Here is a 27,301-nt window from a genome sequence, read left to right as displayed (position 1 = left end):
TTCTTCTAACAAGTGTCGTAGTGATGAAAATGTGTCAATGTCACTTTGAACTAAAGGCCTTTATTTATAGGTTTAGAAGAGCCTCATTTTGACACTGAGACCTATTAATTGAGCTCTCCACAGACGTCTCCCTGTATCTAAAATAGGTAGGAAGTCCACCGTGGAGGTGAAGAGGGACAAAGTAGGCCAAGGACTCTCACAGAAAATAGACTGCTACTCACTGAGGGGCTGGATCATCCCGAGAAAGAACAGGAAATGGGAAAGAATGTGGGTTAACAATAATTGTGGAAAATCACATGAGTACAGACACTCCACTGGAGTAATCAAGTGAAGAGATTTAGTAGGTATGATGTGATATTGCATGCACTTAAACTTTATCTAACATTATCTACGTGAGGGCTAGAGTTAGGCTGCATCAATAAAGGAAAGCAACTAAATACAGCTATTCACATCATTTACAGAAGTAATTTTAAAGACACTTAAATCTGAGGATTTTGATATTATGCTACTTTTTCCATCCAAATACATTTCAGAGAACCTTTGTAACTCCTGTATTTATTTGACAACTGTTAGCATTGTTTTGGTTGAATGTGAGCATTTTGACATTTGACCTCTTTATAAAGTAGTTCTCATTGTTAGGGCCAAATGACCTATTTTTGCACAAGATAAAATTAGCTCTATTTTGACACCATGACACTACTTGCATGTGAAGGCATCACTAATAATATATCAATAAAATATTCTGTATTGAGCAACAATAACAGATGAATCCACAAAACTTAGTTGTGACTTGCAGTGGAATAATTTAGAACATACAATGCAAAATAAGTGGATACCATTCATAAATCTATACAGTCTATGAGAATTCCACTGTCTACCTCATATGAATTTATTGTTGAAATATGGATTTAGATCATTTACTTTATCTAGTTAATGTGTGCTTAGTTTCATCTAAATGTATGTTTTGTATACAGTTTTTTTTAAGTCCACGATTTTCCTTTGAAGCATAAATTACCTTCTACACCAAAGAACAAGAAACTTCAAATCACACTTTGGCACAGTACATGAGGAATACATGAGAAAACCAGTGCTAAAACTAATAGTAGGCTGCCTCCTTACTGAACTGAAGTTAGACCTTCCAAACTGTTTCTGAACAAAGAACCATCATGCCTTTGAATAGAGCATCAACTCCTTGGTTTACCTGCGCTGCCCTCTTGTGGCAACGTCCATCACTGCATGGTAATTTTTTTTAAAAAAAATGACACTGTTTCAAAACATCAGCACATTCTTTATTTACAAGTCCTTACATGACAAAAAAAATGGTGTTGACAGGCTCAAGACTACATGGAGATACAACGGCGACAAATGCTCAAACTAGAATTTCAAAGCAAATGGAGTAAGTCTGACGACCGGTGACGCAGCTGGTAGTGAATGTGGTGTATGGGTCATCATTTCAAGTCTAGAGACTTAGTAAATCTATTTAAACTTGCATATGGCATTTTCCTCAGTGTTCATGTCAAGCATGTGACATGATCTACCGGAGCCAGTTCCAGCAAGTCAAAGCAAACTTGAACTCCACTACATGACGACAGGAATGTGCACATTCTTGTTCAGTTCAAACACAAATATCCTAGCAGTGTCTTTTCACACAGCAAAACCACACCAAAGAAAATCCCTACTCCTGTCAGCCAACACATGACAGCAACAACAGAGGAGGAGGGACACGTGTGGAAGTATTTTTCTTGTGACAACTTTCTTCTTTTTTAAATAAAAAACCTAACACTTGTGAATGTCACACACATACACACAGCTGGTTAACAGGCTAACTGTATGCTTGGGAGTCTTAATATAAAAGCTGAGAACAAAGGGCACATTTAGGACAAACGGAGGGCAGGATGGATGAAACAAACCCATGGCACTTTGAATAAAGGGGATAAAATTAGGCATCTGAACAGGTAAGGCGTGGACCGATCTAAATAGACTTTCTGTAAAAACTCTGCACGATGTAAAAGCTCTCTTACACATAAGCTTAGTCTCTGCCTAAAGTAAAATCACCTGTTTAATATTACATTATAAACATTATACAGATGGTTTTCCCTACCAACTAGCCATGCTGCACACAGGCAAAATTGTTAAGAGTCTTAGTTGTACAAGCTTGCATCTGTTGTTGGCTTTACTGGAAATACAACTCAGGATGGGGGCATATTTCCCTCCTTTGTCCTCTTTATTATCAATGCAATCTCTCCCCTTTCAGTTGTAAAATCAGTGACTATGGATCTGGATGTTACTCTGAAACTAAAGGGCAGAAGTGTAGTGGATCGAGCAATACAACAGTACATGATGCTGTGCATTTCCACAGACTCAGTACTGAAATGCACACATCAACAGCAAACATCCTAAATGATTTTTATGATACACCTGCAGTACTTCCCTGCATATGCACTACAGCTGTTTCATCTGTACATACACATTTTCAAGTATGCGAGTGGACTTCTTGACATAGCTAAAACAGGTTTGCATCTCCTTAGTGAAAGAACTGAAAACAAAACTAAGAAAGACGGGCAGTACCCTCTTCAAAGCGAGGGGCATTCCACAATTTGGGTCCAAAAACTAAATGATAATGGTTTAATGTCAGCCTCCCCGGTGTAGTATTATAAAAACAAAAGCAAATCAGATTTACATGACCGAGTGATTGGTCATCATTGGCATCAAGTCTGTTGAGTCTGTTTGAAAATAAAACTAAGAAATTTTAGAGAGAAACACACTGAAAGTGTTGTGTGACGCAGTGCTTAAACTGACTGTTACCAAGAGTTGGCTGTTCCCCTTCACAATGCACCCGCACTGGTTTTAAGTGTCTGGGACAAAGTGTTTTTGTTCTATCTCTGGCAGACAGCTATTGCCTTGGGTCTGAGGAGCGAGGCTGTGGATCCACGGGTACATTATCCACAGGCAAAGGCCTAAAAATCACGAGGAAAAGAGAAAAAAGCAACTAAGAAAAAACAGTTACCTAACACTTGTGGTCAAAGGTTTAATTTCTTTTTTTTTTTCTTTTAAAACAGGAACTACAAAAACTGAGTCTCTCCCCTGACTTACATGGAGCAGCAGGATTGGGTATTTCTTATTAACATGATCGCACTACTTTCTTTTCACAGAGGCAGCATCTTCATCCTTCAGGACAAACTTTTTCCTCAGAGCTTCTGAAATCAGCGATGCCGAGTCCTCCTCCCTGAGGGAAGTGCAGCCTCTGTTGTACCTGCATCACAACACCAAAACCATTAAATTTATGACTACAAACCTGAGAACTCTGAGGCTTTCTGCACATCAACATCTCCTACCTGTCTTTGCTCATCTTCATGCGGTTCATGTCCTTCAGGATGTCCATAACATCAGCAAAACTGGTGGACTTTGATAGCGACACTGTATCCTCCTCTGCCTCCCGGAAGTCCATGCTAGGCCTGTCTAAATCAAAGGTAGCTGATGCTGTCATAGAAACAGGGGGCAGAGGGTCAGGGACCAGCTCTGAAACCACAGAGACGGCATCTTTCTCATCTTCCTCTTCCTCCGGTTCTTCTTCCTCTGTGACGTCGCTGATGACAAAGGAAGCAGCCGCCGTGGGGGCCGGCTGGTAGGACGCCGCCTCGAAAGGCGCCATGGAAAAGCTCATGCTTGTGTCATCAGGCGAGAGCAGATCTGGGGTGAGGGGGTTAGAGCCTGAAAGAAAGCAGAGAAATGGTCTGTGCAGCAGTTGTTTAGCTTGTGCCTCTCAGCAATGTCCCACATAAACAATTGCACATTTCAAACTGAGCCATGTCTGATTATTTCCTTTGAATCGAATATAAAGTCAAAGTATAAACATAAACAAGCATAAAGCGCTTTAAGCACTGCTTCTGCTTATTGTCCTAATTATTCATAGTTCACGTAATCCCCTATGTGTGAGCTCCCTCCAGTGCTCACACATCACAGCTGTGCCCAAAATCAATTCATCAGGCAGTTGGAAATTTTAAATCAGTGCCTATGTACTTAAACATCAGTTCCAAAGAGCCACTTCAAGCTGGATCCACAGATCACTTGTTCAAGTGGCCTATTAAATAACAAAGGTAAACATGTCTACAGCTTCTTCGTTTTGGTGTCTATAGCCCATTTCCCCATTAATGACATTAAAGTGGAGGTGTGATCATACTCTAGTGCACGGGTGGGCAACTCCAGCCCATGAGGGCCGGTGCCCTGTAGGTTTTTAGATGTGTCCTTGAACCAACACACCTCCTCAATGGCTGTATCCCAATTCAGGGTCTGCAGCCTTAAAGGCTGCATTTTAAGGCCGATTACGTCACAGCGACGAGACGAAGACTGTCCCAATTCAAAGGCTGCTCGAAATGCGGCCCTCAAATGCGGTCCTTCATTTCCCTGAATTTTAAGGATGTGGCGTTGTAGACTTTGTGGCCCAACATATCCCAGAATGCATAGCGCGGCGGTGGGTGTTGATAATTTTGCCGAAAAAAAAACGGCAGATGAGGGGCGGCCGAAGAGTAAACTTTAAGTACTGAATATTATGTCACTTATTTATGTGCAAATGTTTAATAACGAAGAACATTAAAACATTACTGTTGGCCACATGTCAGCAAAGTTATGTGACATTAGTGACGTTTGTACTAACTTGGTTTTAAAGCCTTTACTTTAAAATATACGCCGTTCAATAGCTGACCTTAATCTTACAGTGAATGATCAAAGCTCATGTAGAAACAAACAAACAAATGAACAAAAGATTTTCTCCTTCATTTCTGTCAAACAAAGCTGTATGAAACGTTTCCAGCTGTTAGTATCATGGTTGCTAGGCAACCTGGGCAGCGCAACGGAGGCTAGACCATCCCATTTCACAAGCCTCTCACTTCCGGCCTTAGCGGTCTTTGAGTACACAGCCTTTGTGGACCGTTAAGGCTGCGTACTTTAAGGCTGCAAACCCTGAATTGGGATACAGCCAATATGTCCCGAAGTTTTCCAGAGGCCTGGTAATGAATTAATGATGTGATTCAGGTGTGTTGACCCAGGGTGATATCTAAAACCTGCAGGACACTGGACCTCGAGGCCTGGAGTTGCCCATCCCTGCTCTAGTGGAATTGTTTGCCTGATAGATGAAGACTTCCATTTTTTTAATCATAAATCAGAATTAAAGTCAGAATCCATTTATTTGAATTATAATACAACACAAAGAATACAATGCAAATGAATAGAGCTCCTATTAAATGGGTAACTCTCAGAGATTATCTTTACTCACTGACCTACAAACTGATGCCAAGATATCTTAGTACCAAAGAGCCAAGCAAAATCAGGGCTGCTGACTTGGCAACAAAGGAAACACAGTCATGGGAAAAGTAACTCTGTCACAGGCTCAATAAAGCAATCTTAAAGCTCCAATCCTCTGCGGACCTCATTTAACCAGACTGCCAGTTTCCACCCACCACAGCGCTATGGTTGATATAGCAACAGCTGACAACACCTTACCAGTGTGGTAGCAAATCTCTGGTTGTTTTACCTGAATCACTTGCCACAATTTTAGCGATCTGCGCTCGAAGTCTGCTGAGCTCATCCTGCAGTGCTGTAGTACGGTTCAGTGCAGTCACGCCGGGCTTCTTCAGCCCCTCCATCCTTTTGCCCTCACGGCGGAAATTGGGCACAGATGAATTCCTGTGAAGCACCAGGAGCGGTGTGGGTCGCCATTCGTGTTTTAGAGGACGTGTGTCACTTCTAAAAACAGAAGAGCAAGTGTTTACTGTCACAAAAAAACAGATTTGAGGTGTTGAGTCTGTTTATCTCCCCAGGGTACAAATGTCTCCTTTTAACAACTCCCCAGAAGAAATCTTTGTCAACAGCTCATCAGATAGGTGTCTATTGTGAAACATTAGCACTGTAATTAATACAACCTTTTTCAAATTTCATGAATAAAAGGACAAAAAAACCCCACCAAGATGAAGCAACACCTGTCTAGTACAGGAAAATAGGACAATATATCAGTTTCCTAAGTTGGAAAATAAGTGTCTGGTTTAACGCTGTTGAGAAGAATTAACCCGGCACTACTCCATAACCTTCATGTTTGCCTTTCTATTCAGTTCAGTCTAGACTCACCTCACTCTGGCATATGTCTCCTCTTCATCTGCAACAATCCAGGCTATGTCTGCCAAGGTAGGAACCATAGGTCCGTCCATTGGACGAAGAGAAGGCAGACCTGGTAGCTCCTAATGCACAAAGACATTAATGTATACAGCAGCATTTTTTTTATATAAAAAGGACAGAATAATTAGGAGAATACAGTATTTTTCATTTACCTGGAAACATGCCCTTTGAGGAGGTTTAAGTGGAAGAGTGGAACCTATTCTTCTCACAACACTGCGCGTGGATCCGTGAGGCTTATTTTGCCAGATGGGTATAACTTCCTGCAAACAATAAAAACACATACGTTTTTTTTTCTTGCTGGATTTGTTTTCCTGAACAATCCGTGTGTGTAAAGACTCTTTAAAACTTACCGTTTCTGCTTCCATGTTAATTGTGGATCAGTCTCATTCGTCTCATCAGGAAGTTGCACACCAAAGTTTGTTGCTGGGAGTGTCTGAAGACAAAAAATTTCAGTAAACAGATGTCATGTGAGAGAGACTGCCAGTTCTCGGGACCAAAAATTACTTATTATTTAAGAGCAGTGATGGGAATAACGGCGTTACATGTAACGGCATTACTAACGGCGTTACTTTTTTCAGTAACGAGTAATCTAACTAATTACTATTCCTATCGTTACAACGCCATTACAGTTACTAACAAGAAAATACGGTCCGTTACTATTTTTCAACAAACAGACGGTTGAAGCCGTGTTCAGCTTACTGCATCTTATATCAGTTGCACGGAAGTAGCTGACTACGTAAGTAATCTGGACGCTACAGCTTTAAGCAGCTGCGCGCGCTCCCGCGGACGGTAATCACGATCACTGTCTAGCACAACACCTGGAGCTAAGGGTGCAAAACAATCGCATGAGTGCTGCTGTTTGACTGAGGAAGAATAAAGTAGTCGTGGTAAGCCAATCACATGACCACTTAAAGACAAAGCAACAAGGTGATATATACCAGTTTTTAAATTGTGTTGATAGGCCACGTAAAACCAAAGTCATGATAAACAATATACACGCGGTATTTTTTCCTCAATAGTTTCGCCACGTTTACTGTGTAAGCCAGGGGTGGGCAACTTCAGGCGTCGAGGGCAGGTTTTAGATGTGTCCTTGAACCAACACAGCTGATTTAAATAGCTAAATTCAACCTCAACATGTCCTGAAGTTCTCCAGAGGCGTGGTAACGAACTAATCATGTGATTCAGGTGTGTTGAACCAAGGTGAGATCTAAAACCTGCAGGACACCGGCCCTCGAGGCCTGGAATTGTCCACCCCTGGTCTAAGCACAGCGCAGGCAAGCACTCTCTGCTTATGAGCAAAAAAACAAAAACAAAAAACAGGGGAAGTTTTAGGAGTGACAGCGAGAGAGAGAGAGAGAGAAAGACAGCAGAAAAAGAGAGAGCGAGTTTTGAGATGTAAGAGATGTGTGACGTTTAGCGTGTTTGGAGTGTGTAGTTAATGTGTTATCTTTGTGTAGTTAGTGTGTAGTGTTGTGGATAGTTTTGTGTTGTGTGTCAGAACAATGAGGCGACTGCTGTCTCCAGGTAGAAAAAGGAGTGATACACCTGCTGCTGTCAGACCTGCAGGTATCAGGCTGTGATGTTCTCCTTTAGAGTGGACAGAAATTATTTTTTCGGAGTGGCACAAATAATTTGTGTGGCATCTTGTTGAATGCAGAACAGCTGATTGTTCTGTAAATAGTTTGAAATGGTTATTTAAAAAATCAAGGTAAAAGGTAAATGGATGCAAATAAGGAGGGAGGGAAAATCAAAAGTAGTTAAAAATGGACAATTATACCCTGGACCCCAGAGGGTTAAACGTTTTTTAAAGTAACGGAATAGTTACTTTTCAAGTAATTAATTACTTTTAGACTCAGTTACTTTTCAAAGAACTAACTAGTAACTATAATTAATTACTTTTTTAAAGTAACTTGCCCAAAACTGTTTAAGAGGAACAGGAAAAATCTGAACACATGGTTACTTCACAAGAACTAGTACTCTCCCATAAATTAGATTTTTCTTGTTTTAGTAAAATATGACATAAAGCAGTTGTTAATATCGATGACTTGTTACTTAGTAGTAATGCAGGGCGATTCGTGTTACTTACCATACTTTCCAAACACATCAGAAATCGCCATAAAAGGCTCAAATACACAGTTAAGTTATCAGCACTCATTTGATTGTGGCTTTTTTGAAAAATTTCTTTTTAAAAAACGAGTCGTAAACAGGTGTTATAAACTGTCACGCCTCGGGAGCTAGTCAGAGCTGGTACAGCTTAATCACACTCCATCGTCTATCTGGTAAACATCAAATAACGGAGTAATAAACGTGAATGCTAAAATAGCTAGGTAGCTAAAACCGGTAATTTTATTAATGAAAACGACGCATGCTACTTTGTCTGACATTAAACTGGATGAAAGCAGGTGCAAAGCGGTAGAAAGACAACATTTAGTCCTGTGATTTGTGAACAGCTTTGCTGAGTTTGTCATTAGCCGGGTAGCTAACCTAAAAAATGGTCCCAAACACAGGCACCGTCACCTAGCTTTAGCAGCACCAAAAACGGCCCCCTGCTTGACCCCTCAAATTTGAAATTCACCAACATATCTCAGCATGTTTCGCACAACTTAACAAAATTCAGCACAAGCTTGAAAACTGTAACTTACCGCCGATTATAAATGACTACAATCCCGAGGATGAAGTGGAAGCAGCAGCTTCTCCTCTTCGTCTTTCAGATTGTTGTCGTTCAGCAGGCCGGAAACCTGTACCTCTCTGTCCTGCGATCTGATTGGCTGCAGCTTCACGAGCTTCCTTTCCTTGCAGGATTGGTTCAAGAGCACCTCCTACAGGTGGAAGTGAGCAGTGCTTACAAATAAATCCACGAATATCTTTTACCAAAAACCACGAGCTGTTATTGTTGTCAAACTATGTACAGTATATTGCTGTCTTGAGCCCAACCCTCAACACCACATGACCTACTTTTAAGAATAATACAATTATAATTTGAGGGTTTATAAAGTCTTGCAGGTGTTTAATGCTTTTTACTACAAAAGTCTGATTATTTGTTGTTGATTATGGATTGCCCAATGCAATGATATAAGTGGCCAAAAAGTACTTCTCAGTATAAGGTAGTGCATTTCAACATCCCGTATTGATTTATGTTTAAAACCAAGTGCAATTAATTTAGACATGATTAAAATAAGCTGCTGATGTTCAAGCCAAACATCAGAATGGAGAAGAAAAAAAATGTCTTAAGTGACATGAAAATAGGATGGATGTTTGTGCCAAAAGTTTGGACTGCTGATCTGGGCAGTGTGGGTGGGAGTTCCTATACAACCATATATATATATATATATATACAACAGTAACTCAAACAACCACTGGTTATAACCAAAGTATGCAGATGAACATCTCCAAAAGCAACAAACCTTGAAGCAAATGTGCTGAAGCAGTAGAAGACCACAGCTGGCCACTCCTGAGCGCTAAGAACAAAAAAAATGAGGCTACATTTGATATTGACTCACCACAACTTGACAATAGAAGACTGGGATACAACATCTGATGACTCTCAGTTTTTAATACAACATTCTGGTTTTAGAATTCAACATAAAGAACATGAAATCATAGATCTATTGTTCCTTGTATCAATAGTTTAGGTTGCTGCTAATGGTGGTGTAATGGTGTGAGGGATAGCACACTTTGGGTAACTTCATGCCAGCTGAGCGAGCCTCATTTAAACACAACACCCTACTTAAGTAATTGTTGATGACCATGACGAGAGCATTTCCATTTTCTAATGTCTGCTTTTGGCAGGATAACACATTATGTCACAAAACACAAATAATCTCAGAGTGGTTCCTTGAACATGACATTGAGTTCACTGTACTAACACACAAACAGACTCAGTTCAATACAGTGCATTTGGAATGTGGTTGGACAGGAAATTTGCATCATGGATGTGCAGCTAAGAAATCTGTAGCTAATGTAAGATGCTGTCATGTCAATCTGAGGAATGTTTTTAGTACCTTGTTGAATCTATACCATGAAGGATTTAAGACAGTTCTTGACTAGCAGGTATACCTAATAAAGTGACAAGTGAGTGGTTACCTGCATTATATTTTTCATAAATTGATTACATTAATTTTTGTTTTGTTTGTTCTGTTTTTGCTGTGAAGCTTAACCATGTGCAGGTAAGTAGGAAATATTTTGTCTTTTATTGCTGTTTTGTTGTCGCATACTGTATTCCCCTACTTTATTTCAGGGAAACAGTAATCTTTTATAATATTTGTTTTTTTAGAAAATAGTACTCTTTGATTATAATATTGTTTAAGAAATGCATATGCCTGTATTTATATATAAATACATGCGTAGTATTGTATTCTCTGACGTTTATAGTAAGGGTTCTTTGGACAAACTAGTCCTCTGTCTCAGAAGCGATGAGAAAAGATGTTTCCCTGCTACATACTTCCGCCTTCGCCGTTGCCTGCCGATGGTGGAGGAACAATCTTGACAGGTAGCTGTGAATCGGCGCGACGCCGGGGAACAGGGCGGAACTTGTTACTGTTGTCTGCAGTGATATCATAACACTGCAATATGAAGACGAGCTCATATGACCGCCACCCGTCTCCATCCCTGGGCTAGACACAGGTCAGTGAAGACAACACTCGGTTAACCTGCTGCTCCTATAAATCCCCCATCTACCCCAAATCTGCCGCTAATGTATATAAATATATATATTTTTGCCATAGCTGTTGTCTTGATGATTCTGTGATGTCGTCTCAAATGCTTACTTCCTCCACGCTGATAATGACACCTTAAACATTTACATGAAGCATGTTATTATCGGGTTTTTTTTTAAACCTATGATCGTGTAATGTTCCTAAAGTGTGCAGTACAAAGCTAAGCTAGCTAACACTGCTGTTGCCGCTAATTCAGATATAACAAATAACTAATCGCTCAGGGATGTGAGCTTTGGGATGCCACATGAAATGCAGGAATTAGGCTGTAGCTACAATGGTGCATTAATTACGACGTGAACATAGTTTTAAGTAGTGTCTAAGTAGCGCCTTCCACAGCTAAAAAGCCAGCACATACATTATCTGATCCATCTATAAGGACATTCCTGCATAATAATATCCTGTTTTACATAGTTACAGAGATGCAAAACAAAACGGTAAGCTGGTCAGCAATTTTTGATCACTATAGTTCCTATTGACTGTAAGCACGTATTTTGATGGATATTTTTATTGAACTGGAAATCTGTCTTAATTCCCTTGAGTATTCTCACCCTTTATTATCTGGTAGTATGCCACTGGGAGAGGATAGAGGGTTAATAAGTCAGAGAGTGTGTGTAACCTTACTTTATAGATCTCTGAGCAGAAAGACGGTGGTGAAGGAAAACATTAATACAGTTCAGTGTTTCAATATGTTGTAATATTGTTTTCCTGCAATATCCCACTGTTCCGACTGCATAAAAAGTCAACCTTTTTTAGATTCAGTGCTTATCTTGTTGCGTTCTTTCTATTGTGATAGTTGACCTATAACAGGGCTATAGTAGCATGTGACTGGCTGTTGATGAGGCATCATATAAGTTTGTGCTCTGCTTGTTTGATTTGACGATTTAAATGGCTCTTTTCTTCCCAGGTCTTATCATTTTGGTCAGGCTGCAACCTATTTAAGAGTGTGCCAAACATTTCTCCTGCTTCGATTAACCCTGTTAATGTGTATCTCACTTCTTTCTAGGGTAAAGTGTAGGCTTTTGCTTCACTCATCTCTCTTTCATAATTAGGTGGATGCTTGTAAAATCCCTCCACATTTTCTGACTTTATTGCTGTCTTGTGTAGGTGCCATAACTGGGGCAGGAGGTAGGCATGGGGAATAAAAGGAGGAGGAAGGATGCCAGCTGAGCCACTCGTCCCTCTGCATCTGCCACTGCTGCCAGCAACAGACTAAAGAAAAACAGAAAATGGCTCAGTCTGTGAGGAGGGCTGGGACTTTAGGAGCCATGGACCGTGAGCCCCAGAGAGACAAGGCGAGGACTAGCTACTTCGGCAATGTGAAGACCAGGTCAGGCCTCTAATACTTGGATTACTGGAAAGAAAGCAAAGAAGAAAGCATGTCTGTGATATGTTTGACTGATATTAGCTTGAGTAAGCTACAATTTAGTCCTTGTGTGTGATGCTTGACTACTAAACAGAATCCCAAAATGCAAATTTCCAACAACTCCACGCTCAGTCACATCATGTGGGTGAGAGCCATAGCATCTTGCCAAGAACTCTTTCAGTCTCTTCTCTAGCCATTGCAAAGACAACTCCTACTCCCCTATAAATAACTGGGCTCTGGCTGTGAACGCTGCTGTAGTCTGTTATTCACACTTCACATACTCTAAACAACACAATCTTTGAATCCCTGCTGTTAAAGGGAAAGTCCACCTTAAAGTATAATTTATATTTGAGTGTTAATATTCATTCTCGGCCAATGGTTACATACATTTGTGGTTAGAAGTGTACATCCACCCATTATGGCATTAATGTCATGGTCATTTTTGACGTTTAACTATATCTAGAGCGGTTCTTTTTTCCAGGATGGAATAATTGGACATCACACTTCTTAAATTACTTTAAAATGCCAGTCACAAGGTTGAAACTATTTTGTATTCTCTAATCCAGACAGGGTCAAAAGTAAACATAAAGATTCAACTATACACATCCACTTTTCAATAAGTGGTGCTGAAAGTTCTAAAGTGTTATTAAACTTGAAGGCCAAGGCCTATTAACTTCTCCTTGGTGATCATGATTGACTAAACCTGGTAATTTCTCTTTGTTAGCAATGAAAAAAGATTTGTTTGACAGGCTCAGACCAGTGGGAAGTCCAAGGAACTCAGTGAAGATCTAGAAAGCAGAGTTCTAAACAATTGCAGATTTCACGATCATCATTTCAAACAATTGTGCATAAGTAGATGTTATTCAGATATGTCACCACTTTTTCCAAAGTCTGGAAGAAGACCTAAATTGTTGCCTAAATTGACTTTGGTTAGGATGTTCAGGAACTACACAGGAACCAATAAGGCTTAAGCCTGCGATGAACTAGAAACTGCTGGAATATCAGTGTCATTGTCCACAGTGGAGGAAAGTTTTATGGTCAGACAAGACAAAGATTAAGCTTTGTGGCCACAAGAGGCATGTTTGGAGGAGTGATGGTGAGGCTTTCAAAACTAAGAACACTGTACCAGTTGTAAGCATGGTGGTGGCAGCATAATGCTCTGGGGGTGTTTTGATGCCAGTGGTACGAGTACACTGTACAAAGTGGATGAAATAATGAAGGAAGAGGACTACTTCCAACAGTTTCAACAGTTAGACAGTTGAAACTTGGACACAACTGGGTGTTCCGGCAGGTCAGTGATCCCAAACATCAAAACTGGTTTTGGAATAGCTAAAGTAGGCTAACATTAAACTTCTGTAATTTCTTTGCCAATGCTCAGACCGCAATCCTACTGAAAATTTGTGCACTATACTTAAAAGCTGAATCTGTGTCAGGAAACCAACAAATTTAAGTTAATCCTACCGATTCATCCAAGAAGAGTGGTCAAAGATCCCCCCAGAGTTATGCAAAAACTTTCTTGGCAGCTACTAAAATGTTTGGTCAAGTTACATTTAACCAAATATTAGTTGGATTATTGGTGTGTTAGTATAGAGCCTTGTTAAACATTGCCGAGCTTTAATATAAAGGCATTAAATCTGTCTTTGATTCTCTGTGCCTCAGGTTGGGATCCAAGCTGCCTGCCGGTGTCTCTCAGCCTCCACAGTTTGCAAAACGGCCCTGGGAGACACAACCATCGGGCCGAGTGTTGCAGGAGGCTACAACCAGCAGCCAGCTCCAGCACCAGACAATTGTGTGTCGACCCCTCAACCACATCCCGCACATCAGAAACCCTAAGCTGCGGCAGTACTACCTGGCAGGTACTCCTGCAGTGCTCGATATCCTCAGGCAGGCTGTTTGCATCATGTAGAAGCAAAGCGCTGCTGGAAGAACTGCAGCTTGAATTGGCATTTTATAACTGACATGTAGCGCCTGCTGGCTGGTTCTTGTTCATTACTTAAACTAGTATTCAAGCAGACTTGTAGTAACTGTGATATTAAGCTGCTTCCTCATACTTCTGCTGCTGCTCAGAGTGCTTTATCATACCAGAATGGCATAGCAGAAATGTGTGTGTTTTTCCACACAGGGACTTCATGGGATCTGAACAATACTGTAGTGACAAACGAGCAAGTGGGCAGATCGTCAGGTGACGGCCCAAGCAGCAGGGTGAGTCACATGGTTTTCTTTTAAACTTTATTTGACCTTTTGTGGGTGGTGAGGCACACAGTTGTGGGAATATGGAAGAGAAAATTTGGAATTTATGGATTTATTGGCTGATTTATGTAACTTTATATCATTGGGTGTCCCAGAGTTAGCAGCTTGAGGGTAGTAATTGGTTTCATAATTTATGGTCTTCAGAGAATTTGATAAAGATTGTCCAAGGTTCAGCGATGAGTTGAGAGTCAGATTCTTTGATTGAGAATCAGAAATCGCTCAGCTGTTGTCAGACGCCATGGGCAAAGAGAGTCTGTTTAAGAGCTTCTGCAACAAATACAGGAGGACTGCATTCTCAGACGTTCATTCTAAGGTTTGTCAGCTTGGATTTTAAAATTGAATGACAAAGCATGTAGCAATGAGGTAAAAGATGAGAAGATTTGTTTGCCTGTCCTCCCTCTGCCTTCTCCCACTTTTAATCCTTTCCTTTTTTTTTTCATTGAAATTAAATTTGCTCCGTATTTATTCTAAATGCTGTTATGCTTTGATATAGTGCAGTTTTCTTTTTTTTTTGGTAAGTTAAATCACACTGGGAGAGAGTTGAATTGTATTCTATTTAATTTGTAGACGGCTAAAAGACTAAACATGTATTATCAGGGGTGATAAACCAAGTGAAGGAGCTAATTCAGACCTGCTAGTTCTAAGATCTGACCAGTCCTCTGAACACTTATTATCAACTTACATAAACTCACAATGGACACACAAGCTCTCCACATATAGGTGTCACTCTAGGAGTGGCCTTTTCATAGAAGTGTATCTTTAACACAGATTAAAAAGTGCTGTAGTGTACTCGTCACCTGATTTAGTGCAGCATACACCACACCTACCTGTACCTATAATCCCATATCAACACATATTTTACACTCACACAATAAAACCTTTGACAGTTTGATCGGTGTCTTAGCGTCCATGTGATTAGACATTCCTTTAACAGGGAGCCTTGAAACTTTTATCCAAATCTGGGCTTTTCTAAAAAGCAGGCTTAGTTTATTAAATAGCTGCATTTATGGGTACTTCATTCTTTTTTTTGTTAATGATACATTTTCCCAGATATATAGAAACGGGATCAGTAAGGATATGGATAAGAAATGTGTACTTTACATTAAAGATCACATTAAACACTGACATTTCTTTATAGAAGTGCTTTACATGAAGACAGTAAGCCCGACTGCAAACATAAAAATGACACACGTAACATCTGATTGGAATAAATATGTAGCAGAGTGTCATGCTGAAGCTCATCAATGGGTTTTAGCTGATGTACCCAGACAGGTGTCCGTGTTTGAGGATAAGAAGCTCACTAATGCTAAGTATAAATATGCAGTTCATATTTGTAAAAAAAAAAAGCTGATCTGCTGGAGGAGAAGCTACTATGTAACAATATGACAGGTTTCTGGAAAGAGGTGAGAGTTTGTAGTAACTGCAGGATATCGCTTCAAAATACAGTCGAAGGGATTTCTGGAACGAATAACATTGTTGCATAATGACAGAAGCAATATAGCACCTTATTTAATTGTTTTCCTAGTGAGCTGTAGAAGGTGGATAATACTGGAAGCACTGACTTCATGGTCATTAGGGCACATACTATACCTGAGCTACCAGGTAATAAAGCATGAAGGTTATGATAATTTTTGTCAAGCGTCATAAATATGCCAGTGTTAGGCTGACTTCTCTGTTTTCAAAAAGGTTACCCAAATACATTGTGAGGGTTGTGGCGTATTCTCATGCCAACCAGCGGCTTCGAGTAAAGTCAGGAGGCAGCGTTTCAGTTTTATTAGCGGTGAACAATGGAGTTGGACAGGGAGAGATTTAGTCCCCAGCTCTTTTAAATCTTTATGTTGATGTATGTCAAAGAAGTTGAGGACAGGCGTTTAGCATTGCAGATAATAAGGAAAAAGATCTGGGACATGTTATTACAGATTAAATGGCAGCTGACGATTATGTTTATAGGCAATGCCAGATTACATATGCATGAAATGTGTGTGAAGATACTGCGAAGATCTCTCTAATTACAGCATATTGTTCACCTCTGTAAAGGGCACATGTAGAACTACAGGAAAGCACGCTTCAACTTCAGGTAGCTCATAATGACACTCTGAGGTTATTATTGAAGAAACCGAGGTGGCTCGGTGCAAGTGAGATGTTTGTAACGGCTGGAGTCAGTACAATTGAAGCTTTATTTAGAAGTCTCATGTATAAGTTTATTTGGAGGCTCAACACCTCTGAGAATGAGATTGTGGGCTCAATGGATATGAGGTTTGAAACCACATACGTTATCCGTCTTTGTTGATGAGACACAGATGTAGTTGGCTGTTTGTGGGAGGTCGATTTGGGGTGTATTTTGTTTGTTTTTATTATGTTTCTTGTGTTTTTATGAGTTTTTCCGTCTCCACGGGCCAAGTTTCTGGAATAAAGACCGATTGATATACATTGAAATCTGGGTGCGTTCGCTGTTTTCTCCACTGCATCTAATATGCACTGCACTCACAGCACTTATGTGTACACTTAGTTATCAAACTAAGGTATTGTGTATTAATGAGATGTTTGCTGCAACTCGCCAAATTATTGTGCGTTAGCCGGCACTAATGCGTACATGTCCATGTCCTAAGACGCGGCTAAAAGCCCACGCCCACACGAGAGCACTGTGATTTTCCACGGTTACATAATATGTCAGGCGTCACTAATAAAATTTAGGTCGATGGATCCATCTGTCAGCCGATGACAGTCGTTATGCTTGACTCCCACAGTTTCAAATTGATGATCTTACGTGCAAACAATTATAGATTTTTTTTGTGTTTGTGTCTATGTGTGTGTGTGTGTGTGAGAGAGAGAGAGTGTTCACAGGTTTCTTGGAAATTTAATCCGATTCACTGATGTTTGAACTTGTTTAAACTGGAAGCGCACAGAGGGCTCCATAACAAATGATGTCCCCGTGTGCATTTAAGGAGGCTGTAGTTATATTAAACCAACTCTCTGATAAGGAACCAAATGGCTTTTGCTGCACACAAACAATCAAATAAAACAAAATACAGAACGATTATGTATTTTATTTGGTCCTGGTAGTGTACTAGGCAAATCCAAAACAGGCCCATTTATATCTTTCATTATTAAAGTATGACCTCTCCTTGTGTTGTGTAATCAGATTTCAATTTACTGACAGAGACTTTCTTGTGTTTGTGTTTCTCCCCACACAGGGCCTCCCTCGGGATGGTGTGTTCAGCGTCTCATCTAAGTTTAACAGTAATGCATCCTCAACGGAGGAGAGCGACGCGGGTCACCAGTCCACCCTTACAGGAACTAAACCGTCCTCGTCGTCTGCTACCCTCATCGCCAGAGAGGTAAGTGTCAACTGTAAGAACACGATAGTTGCTGACATTTGACTCACCTATTTAGTGCGCCTGTTAAGCGTGTACACACATCAGAATGACACACCTGCTGCAGCTGATTTGAAATGCAAAGCAGTGCCTCCCTCTTGCCTGCCTGTGAAAGTGTTTTGTTTTGTTTTTTTTGCTCCACCTTAAACCCATGTATGCATCACTACCCAACCAGAATTTATGTTTATGAGAAAGAACAGGCTCAAAGTCATAATTTCTTTAAGTGTTGTCATATTAATGCTTTAAATTGGTATATTGTGGCTGTAAAACAAAGTGCCCAACCTCACATCCAGAGCCCTATATGGAGCCTAGATGTCACTACAAACAAAGAAGTAGGAAAATGCAGGGCTGTAGAATGAGGAACTGCTCTGTTCACTTCCAGTGTTACACGGTGTGCCCTCGTGAGTGTCCCAGCTATTCTTACAATGGCATTTTCTCTTAAGCAGCTGGTCGTCCCCAAAGGAAAAAACACTTCTCCTGGAGAAGGATCGTCGCATCCAGAACTGGATTCCGATACTAAGGAGAGACCAGAAGCGGAAGTAGATCAAGACCCTTTGAATCCACTCGCTGCTCAGCCTCAGTCCCCGTCACCAGAAGCAGAATACGACAAACTACTGGTAAGCAGAAATACAACTGATAATAATAGCATGTGGTGCAATCCCGAGAGTACTGATTTTGCAGTTTTGTTGTTTTTAAAAAATGTGACTGAAGTGAAAGTAAGTGGTAAAAAAAGCCCACTTTTATGCTTCTTTATGGCTTATACAGATATATTTTGCTATTTGATATTTTCATAGCTGGAGATCATAGTTACTTTGTATATAAGATGATAATAAAGACTTTGTGGCATCGTTCAGAAACATGTGCCTGGGTCCAGACTTTTGAATCCACTTCAGTTTCCAGTTCTGCCTGTTATCAGGTTACAAAGCCATAATAAATGAGTGGGCTCATAAACATTTTCTATTTAAAACTGATGCATCAGTGTTTGAATCAGGGATAGTATCATGCCACCATGATATGGGACTCTGTGTGAAGTATAATTTATTTGGTTGGTTTGTGAGGCATTTAACTGTCCCCTGCAGTTTAATGAGAGAAAACAGTCATCATCGGCATCGGGGAATGACTTGTAGCAAAGGTCCAGTTGGCTGGGAGTCAAACCCAGGAGCCAGCTGCTGAAGGCATTTTAGACCATGTGATATGCACCCTTACTTATCTGTAAGGCTCCAGATCACAGTTTTTAATCAGCCTTTTACTCTTACATTGTGCATTTATTGCAATTATTAGGTTCGGTTTCTCCTCATAAACAGCCGATAAGTGCAGCAGAACATGTTGCATTGTGTAAACATTTGGCCAGGGTAGCTGCAGAGGGAAATGCAGTAAATGCTTACAAAAAAATAAGTGGCTGTTTTGAACCATAACAGCTTCTCTTGATGTAATTTGTATTTAATCATTGTCTGGTCATATCATCACATTACCCCTTGATCTCCAAGTCGAAACGTTCCCTGTGGAGTTTTATTTTAACAAACCAGCCAAATGGTTTTTTTTCCCGTGGCACCATACTGGAAAAAAACATTCTCTTCCAACAATTCAGGGACAATTCTGTTCAAATCTGTTCATTTTCTAGCATGTTGGAGCTGATGATGCTTAAATAGATCCCCATCAATCAGGTTTTCACCCAGAAGCTGATATTCTGTGTGCCACAGAGAATTACAAAAGTTAATAAGAAGAAGGGTCAACATTTTAAATACTGAGTCTCTCATAAATTAGATTTATTTGGCAATATAAGTCTTTAAAACTTATGAAATGCTTATAATTGTACTTCAATATATCAAAAACACGTGAAAAAAATCTAAATAAAAACCGAATCACCAAAAAAAAAACCCATTGTAAATATCCTCAGCAGTATGTGTTAGATATGTTTGTTCATGGCATTAATTAATTAATGTGACGCCCATCCCTTTTATATTTATATGCATGAAAATATTGACTCATATTTAATATTTTGACAATTCCAAGTGACATTTTTTATGCCCAGGGTGCATTTTTGTGCTAACCTTTTGAGCTTTTTTTTGTGAGTCAGATTTTTATTGCAGATCTGTTATTAATAGAAATATTTATAAACTCAGATATTGGTGCTTTTGCTTAAGACCTGACTAAAGCTGAATATGACAAGGTGATCCACAGCCAAGTCAACGTGAAAAACGATGGATTAATAATAAAGAAGCTGAAGAAGATTATGATTGTAATGAATTAAAAAAAACAACAAGATTTCATTATGGGGCTTTTTCCCCGGCTAATAAACGGTTATTAGCTGTGGTGAGAAAAACACGAGGCCAGAAGGCTGTAAAATGAATCAAATGACTGTTACTGTGGAAACGAGCAGCAAAACATCACAGCTCTGAGAACAGGCTGGAAAAGTGATGTGGGCAGTGAACAAACAGCAGCATCTGACAAATGATGCACTGATACAGATATAAAATGCTTTTGATGTTATCTTCAGTTTAAGACCATAAAAACAGAAACAGGTCAAACATTTACATTGACTAAAGCCAGAAAGCTTGTTGACTAAAAGTCCTTTTACTCTCTATTAAACGCTGTATTTTGTTGTTACCTGCGATCCCGACAGGATGTGGAGGCAGTACCGATGCCTGATGGGCAGCTCTGCTTATTGGCTCTGCCACCAGAGTGCTGTGAGGGGGAGGGACCAGAGCCCATGCCATATCTCAAACTGATCTGCCGCTACATCACTGATCGTAAGGTGAGTCTGAAGAACAGGTTGAGAAGGTTAGTTTTCTTTGTTTGTAAGTTAACGTTAGCATTTTCTGTCTCTCTTTGTCAGGGTTGTGTTTCAGGCATCCTGCTGGTGACTTCTAATAAAATCTTCTTTGACCCGTGTAAGACACATCCTCTGGTGAAGGAGCATGGCTGCGAGGAGTACCTTCTGTCATACTCTGTTGACAATCTGGCATCTGTCTCCTTCTTCTCTGATATCTCACATGTTCACTTCAACACCTCTCAGCAGAGGTCAGCAGGGATGCATAGTTAAGCACGTGGATATCGGATTACATGAAATGCCAGTATAACCACTTTTTTTCCCACTTTTTTCAGGAGAAAAGGGAAAAAACTTTTCCAGAAGCTGAAAATGGCCAAAAAACAAGGTCAGTTGAATCATAAGGGGGAGTCGTGCCCACCTCTGGTGTCTTCTGCTCCAGCTGATTTATCCAGACTGGCTCTGAGCCCGACCAAGGAGGTTTCTGAAGATGAGGAGGCAGAGAGCAAGGACATGGCTGAAGCTGAAGAGGAGCTGGATAGCAGCCCTCTGGAAGTGCTGACTGAAGCATCGGTCGGCAGCCTGGCTGTCCTGAGCAGTGCTGCCACCTTCTGCTGTGGAAGTCAAGAGGTGGCGAGCAAAGTGAACATGGACCAACTGCAATCTGAAGAAATGGAGAAGACCTCTGTAAAAAATCAAACAGGTCTGAATGTGAATTATGTCTGTCTGGCGGATGTGTTAGATGTGTTATTCCTTTGACGTGAGGCCATCGTTGCTCTTTGTTTCCTTCACAGCACCTAAGAGGTCATCAGCGAGCAGTCCTGGGGGTCTGATGTTTGTGAGGCTGCGGGTTCAGCCATCGGCAGGAAAGAAAAAGGGTGTCGGAGGTCTTCACCTAGGACCAGCCAAAACCTTACCTAAAAGGGATACCTGGCTTGCACTGTCACAGGAAAGGTAACCAAAGCGCTTCTAAGAAAAGTATCAAAAACTTTAAAGAAAAACTCCATCAGACTTAAAATAATCACTGCATTTCTTGTCATGCAAATCAGGAGAGTTTTTTAAAGACTCCTAACCTTTACAACTGCACTTTATAATGAAAGCTCTTGGTTAAATCTCGAGCCCACGCCGCTGTGCTCTATAATCCTGGTTACTCAGAGGAGCGCCTTCAGCCAGAGAACTAAAGTATTTAAATATTCCACCCTGTCGTCATTCTGCTTTAGCAAATTCTCCAGCTCCCACAGTCTTGTCCATCAATTTCAGGCATCAACGTCGTATTTCCAGATACCGATAAAGCACTGATCAACCTTTATTAACATAATATAAAATCTTCTGAGCTAGAGAGGACATGCCAACTATTTTAACTGGCTATGTTGTCATCCATCTACAGTGCCGTGAACACCCTGTGTGAAAAGTAAAGCCCTCCACTTGTTCATTGCTACTAGACCTGTTGAATAAAGAAATCACTTAAATAGAACCTGTGTGGCAAAGTTGAAGTGGGCTAATAGACCTCAAAAGCATCATATTATGGGGCAATCTAAAAGCACCAAGTCATTGAGATTTATTACTCTGCAAAGGGTCTTTTTCAAGGCATTGGGACTCCAGCAAGAACCATTATGGACAGACTGAGAAATCTTGGAACAGTGGTGAACTTTCCCAGGAGTGGCCAGCATACCAAATTTACTCCGAGAGTGCATCTGAGGCTTATTTAGGAGGTCAGAAGAACCCCTAATATTTAAATTTGTTTGATGAAATGAAACATGTAAGTGTGACAAAAGTGCTTTTTTACAGCACTGTACTCGTGCTAACAAGGGTCACTTCGTTAAATGCTTACTTTGCACGCTTATCTTTTGCCACTCAGCGAACAGTGGACACATAAACATTACTTTGTCTTCAGATAAATAGAGTCAGTCTGTCAGCTTGTGTGTGCATAATAAGGGCCACTGTGGCATCCAATAATAAAACGATGTTGGTCAGACTCAGTGCCAGTACCTGAATCTGTATAATGGTTTTAGTCAACTCTATATTTCTACTCTATAATTTCATAAATTCTAGTGTTTTTGTTTCACAGCTACATTTACCCTTCTCATCTATAGTATGAAGTAGTTCCAATTAGTTGTGCATAAGCCAGCATCAGTAATAGTGATGCAGTAATAATAGAAACAATGTAACTAAATTCGACCCTACTGCTGTTTTTCTCTCTGATTTTCTTATATGCTCTGGCATCACTACTTTCAAGTAAATGATTGTGAATACTTCTCACACGGCTATTCAAATGTAACATCCATGCAGTCCAAACAGTGACTCTTTAAGTGAGCGATCCTCACCGAAGCACTGGCTCCGTTCTGAGAAAGCTGAATCTCAGGAAAACAATGCAACCAGAAAATCTGCGGCAGTAAAAGAATAATTGAAAGCCACATAAACGAGCTGAACCAGCGTTCCCCACCTCTCCGTCTGCAGCTGAGCAGAAAACCACACCCGGGTGCCACGCTCTCACTGTGTTGGTGCAGCTGTCGTGTTGTTTGTCGATTCAACATTTCTGAGCGAGTGCCTTCTCCTCCCTGCTGTAGCTCCGACGAGCTGTACGCCTACTTAAAACACTGCCGACCAGACCTGTGTATGCTTGAGGGAGGAAAGGAGGACGGGGAGGGAGACCGTGATGATGAGGAATTCGTACTCATTGAAGACGAGGAGGAGGAGGAAGAGGAGGAGGATGAGGACAAGCTGCTTCAGAGACACTCAGGGGACGACTGGGAGGTGAGTGGATTATTATTGTTTGGGTCTCACAGGATAACAGACGATGAGAGATGAGGTCAGTCGGACTTTTATGCCGATAATGGAGAATAACATGTTTGTAAGTTTGTGACCTGCACTGCAGGTTAAAACATTTGTTTCCTGATAAAGAAAAACTTGTTTTTATTAGAATATTCTAGAAGAAAAACAGCTTTTTTCAAATGTACAAGTGTCTTTTTGCAGATGGTGTTGATGGAGGAGAGTAGAGACAAGCCGCTCTTGGTCGTTGATAGAGACCCCGAAGGACTCAGTAATATTGTTGAGAACAGCCAGATTTTGGAGGCTTCACACGTCAGAGAGGTTGGTGACACCAAACAAGTGTTTATATGTGAGTTTTAATCATCTGATGATGTAAGCGCATCTAGGTTTAGCTTCAGAAGGGGACACAAGAAGTTAAAGGTTCTTTAAGTAAAGACATAATAAAGAAATTAAAACCGGGCTTATGATAAACAACAGCTTGTCTTTATACAACAGAAATTACTGTCCTTTTTTTTTGCATTTTTGAGAGTTTTTAAGTAAATATAAGTATGTATTGATGAAACTAAATATGCATTTGAAAATCATTTTAGCCTCCCAAGTTTTAAAGGGTTTCATCAGATTATAAGATAAATGTAAAGTGGGTTTTTGTTTTCTTACTTTGAAAGAGGAATAGCTAATCTTATTTAAAATTATGTAAGAAAAGAACTGTTTGACTTCATGAGCGACAGTATAATGTTAATGTTTTATGGCCAAGTATCTTCAGGAGACTATTTATAGAAAGCTGAGTTGGCTCACACACAGCTCTTATATAGATGTCCTAGAGTAGTGGCACTCGTTGTGTGGTGTTTCTGCTTAATTAAAGGTTGACAAGAAATGTCTTGATGCAAGCTCAATCATGCAGTTAAGGAATTCCCAGAAAGACGTTTCTGTTCATGTGCATAATGACCTGTAGTCAGCAGATGCTGAAGGAGTGACTGGGATGATTCTCCCACTGAAAACGCTACATTCACATGAGCAGAATAAAACTTGTGGGGTTGACAAGGAAGAGATACCATTACTTCTTCAATGCCTGTTATTATTATTATTATTATTATTATTATTATTATTATTATTATTATTATTATTACAGGTAGTTCATTATTCAGAAATGAATAAATGCCAGTTTCCTAATATTTTCTAGAAAACACACACAGATGGTATCTCCAGTATTTAATTGCTATGTCACCCTTTCTAATGTTAATTTCATTTATTTTACTTCCCGCCTTTCATCTGTTTCCAGCTGTGTAAGGAGCTTCCTCCCAGGACTGTTGGCTACACGTGGCAGCTGGCTTACAGCACGTCGCGTCACGGCGCCAGCCTCAAGTCGCTTTACAGAAAACTCAGCGGCACGGACTCGCCTGTTATTATTGTCATCAAGGATGCGCTCGATGAGGTAAAAATGTACTGTCAGCTCTAGAGCCCGACCAGTCTAGGATTTTCATGACCGATATTTGGTGATTTTAAAATCTGATAAATCAGTAGACTACCAGCAGATTTCCCTAATGTTTGTTATGTGTAGTATTTATAAGTACTTGTTAAGATAATATGATTGTGCTTGCTTTACTGCCACAAGTCATAGATGACTGCTGAGGGCTTCCCATGAAGCACTGTTTCTTCTTCACTCTCCTTTTTCACTCACTATGTGTTTATACACCTCTCTGCATTTAATCTTTAGTTATTATTAATCGCTCGCTCTCTTCCACAGTCCTGTCTTCCTTCTTTCACCCCCAACCAGTCGTGGCAGATGGCTGCCCCTCCCTGATCCTGGTTCTGCCAAAGGTTTCTGTTAAAAGGGAGTTTTTCCTTCCCACTGTCACCAAGTGCTTGCTAATGGGGGATATTTGATTGTCGGGCTTGGCTCTGTATTATTGTACTGTCTTTACCTTACAATATAAAAGGCCTTGAGGTGACTGTTGAATTGAATTACTTTTTCACACTCTGCCGAACTCTCAGATCAGCTGGTTATTCTGGTTGTCGTGTTCCAAACACACATTTAGAGTAAGGAGGTTGCAGGATGCCCAACTCTGAAACATTAACGCTTATAATATGGTTGAACGGTGTTTCTCCCTTCTCGTCTTTACTCGTCTTTTAATTTATCATTCATCAGTTGTTATAAATGAATATATATGTATGTATTATTGTAGGGTCTACCATGTTGTTGGGATTTGGCACACTTTATAAATTAAATTGAATTGAAAATACCAATATATCTGCAAATATTGGCCGATACTAGTGATTTACCAGTATATCGATTGGTAAAAATGAACTATTCTGTCTCAAATAAACATATATATCTTTAGTCTTTAGTTTTTTTAATTTTCTCTTATGACTTTTCCTAATCAGATATTTGGGGCCTTCCTCTCTCACCCTTTGAGGCCTAGTGAGATGTTTTACGGTACAGGAGAAACGTTTCTCTTCATGTTGCATCCTCGCTTCAAGGTAACCAATTAAATCCAGATTTTTTTTTCTTCAGTGTAGAAAATATATTCTAAACCATTTAAAATGCAAAATAGCAGGATGGTATGACTGAAGGTATGGATGTGAGTTGTGATGAATGATGCTTCCTGGGAAAATGAATTGATGGAGGTAAAACAGAGACACTCCGTGTGTTATAAATGTGAGATGATTATCTGACGTCTCTCTGCAGTGTTTCAAGTGGACTGGAGAGAATTCCTTTTTTATTAAGGGAGACTTGGATTGCTTTGCTATTGGTGGAGGCAGGTAATTAAGTTGCTTTCTCGACTTCCACTCTTCCATAATTTATACTTCTGTGGCTTACAAAAAATAACATTGCTCTAATTTTCAAACCAAGCCAAGAAGGGTCGGTTTCCTTTCGCTAACCACCGTCTCCCTCTTTTTCCACAGTGGTCACTTCGGTCTGTGGGTGGATGAGAACCTATACCTGGGCCGTAGCAGTCCCTGCTACACTTTTAATAACTGCTGCCTTTCAGAAACCGATGACTTCCGAGTCATGGAGCTAGAAGTGTGGAAATTCAGCTGAGGAGATTGGACGACGTTTCAGCTTGTTTCACGTCGTCGCTGCTGATCGGCTTTAATCGAGACAGAATTTATCACTGAGCGGAAACATGCAGCAGCTCCTTCATTTCATGGTAACATCCATAAACGAAAACAATCAAACTTAAACTTCTGGATTAATCCATGTGATTAAGTGCTGTGGATTTTAACAAAGTGAACTGAAATAAAGCTGATCCTTAACAGCCTACTGTCAGAGTGGGCTCTGAGGGTGGACTGCTTAGTGGCTGACTCATTCCTGTGGGTTTGGCAGACAAACTAAGTTGTGCTACAGTGAACTGTAGAGCTGAACTGGATTCTTTGAATCCTAATTTTTGGATGGACTAAGTTACAAATGGAATAAGTGACAAATCTCAGACTGCACTTTGCTGTTAATATGAATCAGTAACATCACAATATCCCACTATTTATTGTGTAAACGTCTCCCTTCATAGTTAAAGCATGTCCCCACTTCAATGCTTTCTGAACTGCATGTGTACAGCCCAAACTCTCGCAAGCACTTCCCTTCCTTAACCACTAATCATCACTTTAATGGCTTTTCGTTCATCGGTGACGCAGACGGCTAAAATGAACGCCGAACACTTGGAGCTCCGCTTTTAGAAAGCCTTCTGAATAGAAGATCATCTGTACTTCTTCTGACTTTAACAGCCTCATTTGTCACTATTCACCACTGTGGTTTCTGAACGTGCAAAAATCAATACTTCAGATTCATGTAATTATGTCATTCGGCTGTATCTTACTCTGATAGACCAATCTACTCTAACTACACTCTACAGTACTGTAGATGAGTTAATAAAAATCAGCACAATGTGAATTTAAACGT

At 40.2% G+C, this 27,301-nt stretch overlaps 2 protein-coding genes across 4 annotated transcripts; one reads left to right on the top strand and one right to left on the bottom strand.

The window, feature by feature from the left end:
• Nucleotides 1–1,267: 1,267 nt before the first annotated feature.
• Nucleotides 1,268–8,919, bottom strand: mtfr1l (mitochondrial fission regulator 1-like). Of its 2 annotated transcripts, XM_006798540.3 has the most exons (8): nucleotides 8,811–8,919; nucleotides 6,519–6,601; nucleotides 6,321–6,428; nucleotides 6,121–6,230; nucleotides 5,531–5,742; nucleotides 3,336–3,711; nucleotides 3,094–3,253; nucleotides 1,268–2,957 (listed from the first exon to the last, which is right to left on the bottom strand). In XM_006798540.3, the coding sequence occupies exons 2-7, from the start codon at nucleotides 6,531–6,533 to the stop codon at nucleotides 3,136–3,138; spliced, it is 939 nt and encodes a 312-aa protein (XP_006798603.1). In that variant the 5' UTR covers nucleotides 6,534–6,601; nucleotides 8,811–8,919; the 3' UTR covers nucleotides 1,268–2,957; nucleotides 3,094–3,135. The 2 variants fall into 2 exon arrangements, with proteins under 2 accessions (XP_006798603.1, XP_006798602.1); XM_006798539.3 differs by having other exon boundaries at nucleotides 1,268–3,253.
• A 1,735-nt stretch (nucleotides 8,920–10,654) lies between these two features.
• Nucleotides 10,655–27,298, top strand: si:ch211-15d5.11 (oxidation resistance protein 1A). Of its 2 annotated transcripts, none has more exons than XM_087832813.1 (16): nucleotides 10,655–10,791; nucleotides 11,988–12,210; nucleotides 13,906–14,102; nucleotides 14,369–14,448; nucleotides 17,691–17,834; nucleotides 18,317–18,487; nucleotides 20,494–20,625; nucleotides 20,707–20,891; nucleotides 20,976–21,340; nucleotides 21,432–21,591; nucleotides 23,205–23,391; nucleotides 23,611–23,727; nucleotides 24,686–24,838; nucleotides 25,789–25,884; nucleotides 26,093–26,166; nucleotides 26,311–27,298. In XM_087832813.1, the coding sequence occupies exons 2-16, from the start codon at nucleotides 12,110–12,112 to the stop codon at nucleotides 26,444–26,446; spliced, it is 2,298 nt and encodes a 765-aa protein (XP_087688939.1). In that variant the 5' UTR covers nucleotides 10,655–10,791; nucleotides 11,988–12,109; the 3' UTR covers nucleotides 26,447–27,298. The 2 variants fall into 2 exon arrangements, with proteins under 2 accessions (XP_087688939.1, XP_006798600.2); XM_006798537.3 differs by having other exon boundaries at nucleotides 18,314–18,487.
• The last annotated feature ends 3 nt before the right edge of the window (nucleotides 27,299–27,301 follow it).

Source organism: Neolamprologus brichardi, chromosome 19 (assembly GCF_056152115.1).
Source record: "Neolamprologus brichardi isolate AB-2024 chromosome 19, ASM5615211v1, whole genome shotgun sequence".
NCBI classification, from domain to species: Eukaryota; Metazoa; Chordata; class Actinopteri; order Cichliformes; family Cichlidae; genus Neolamprologus; species Neolamprologus brichardi.
The sequence above is the reverse complement of the archived record's forward strand: the minus strand, read 5'-3'. Positions and strand labels throughout refer to the sequence as shown.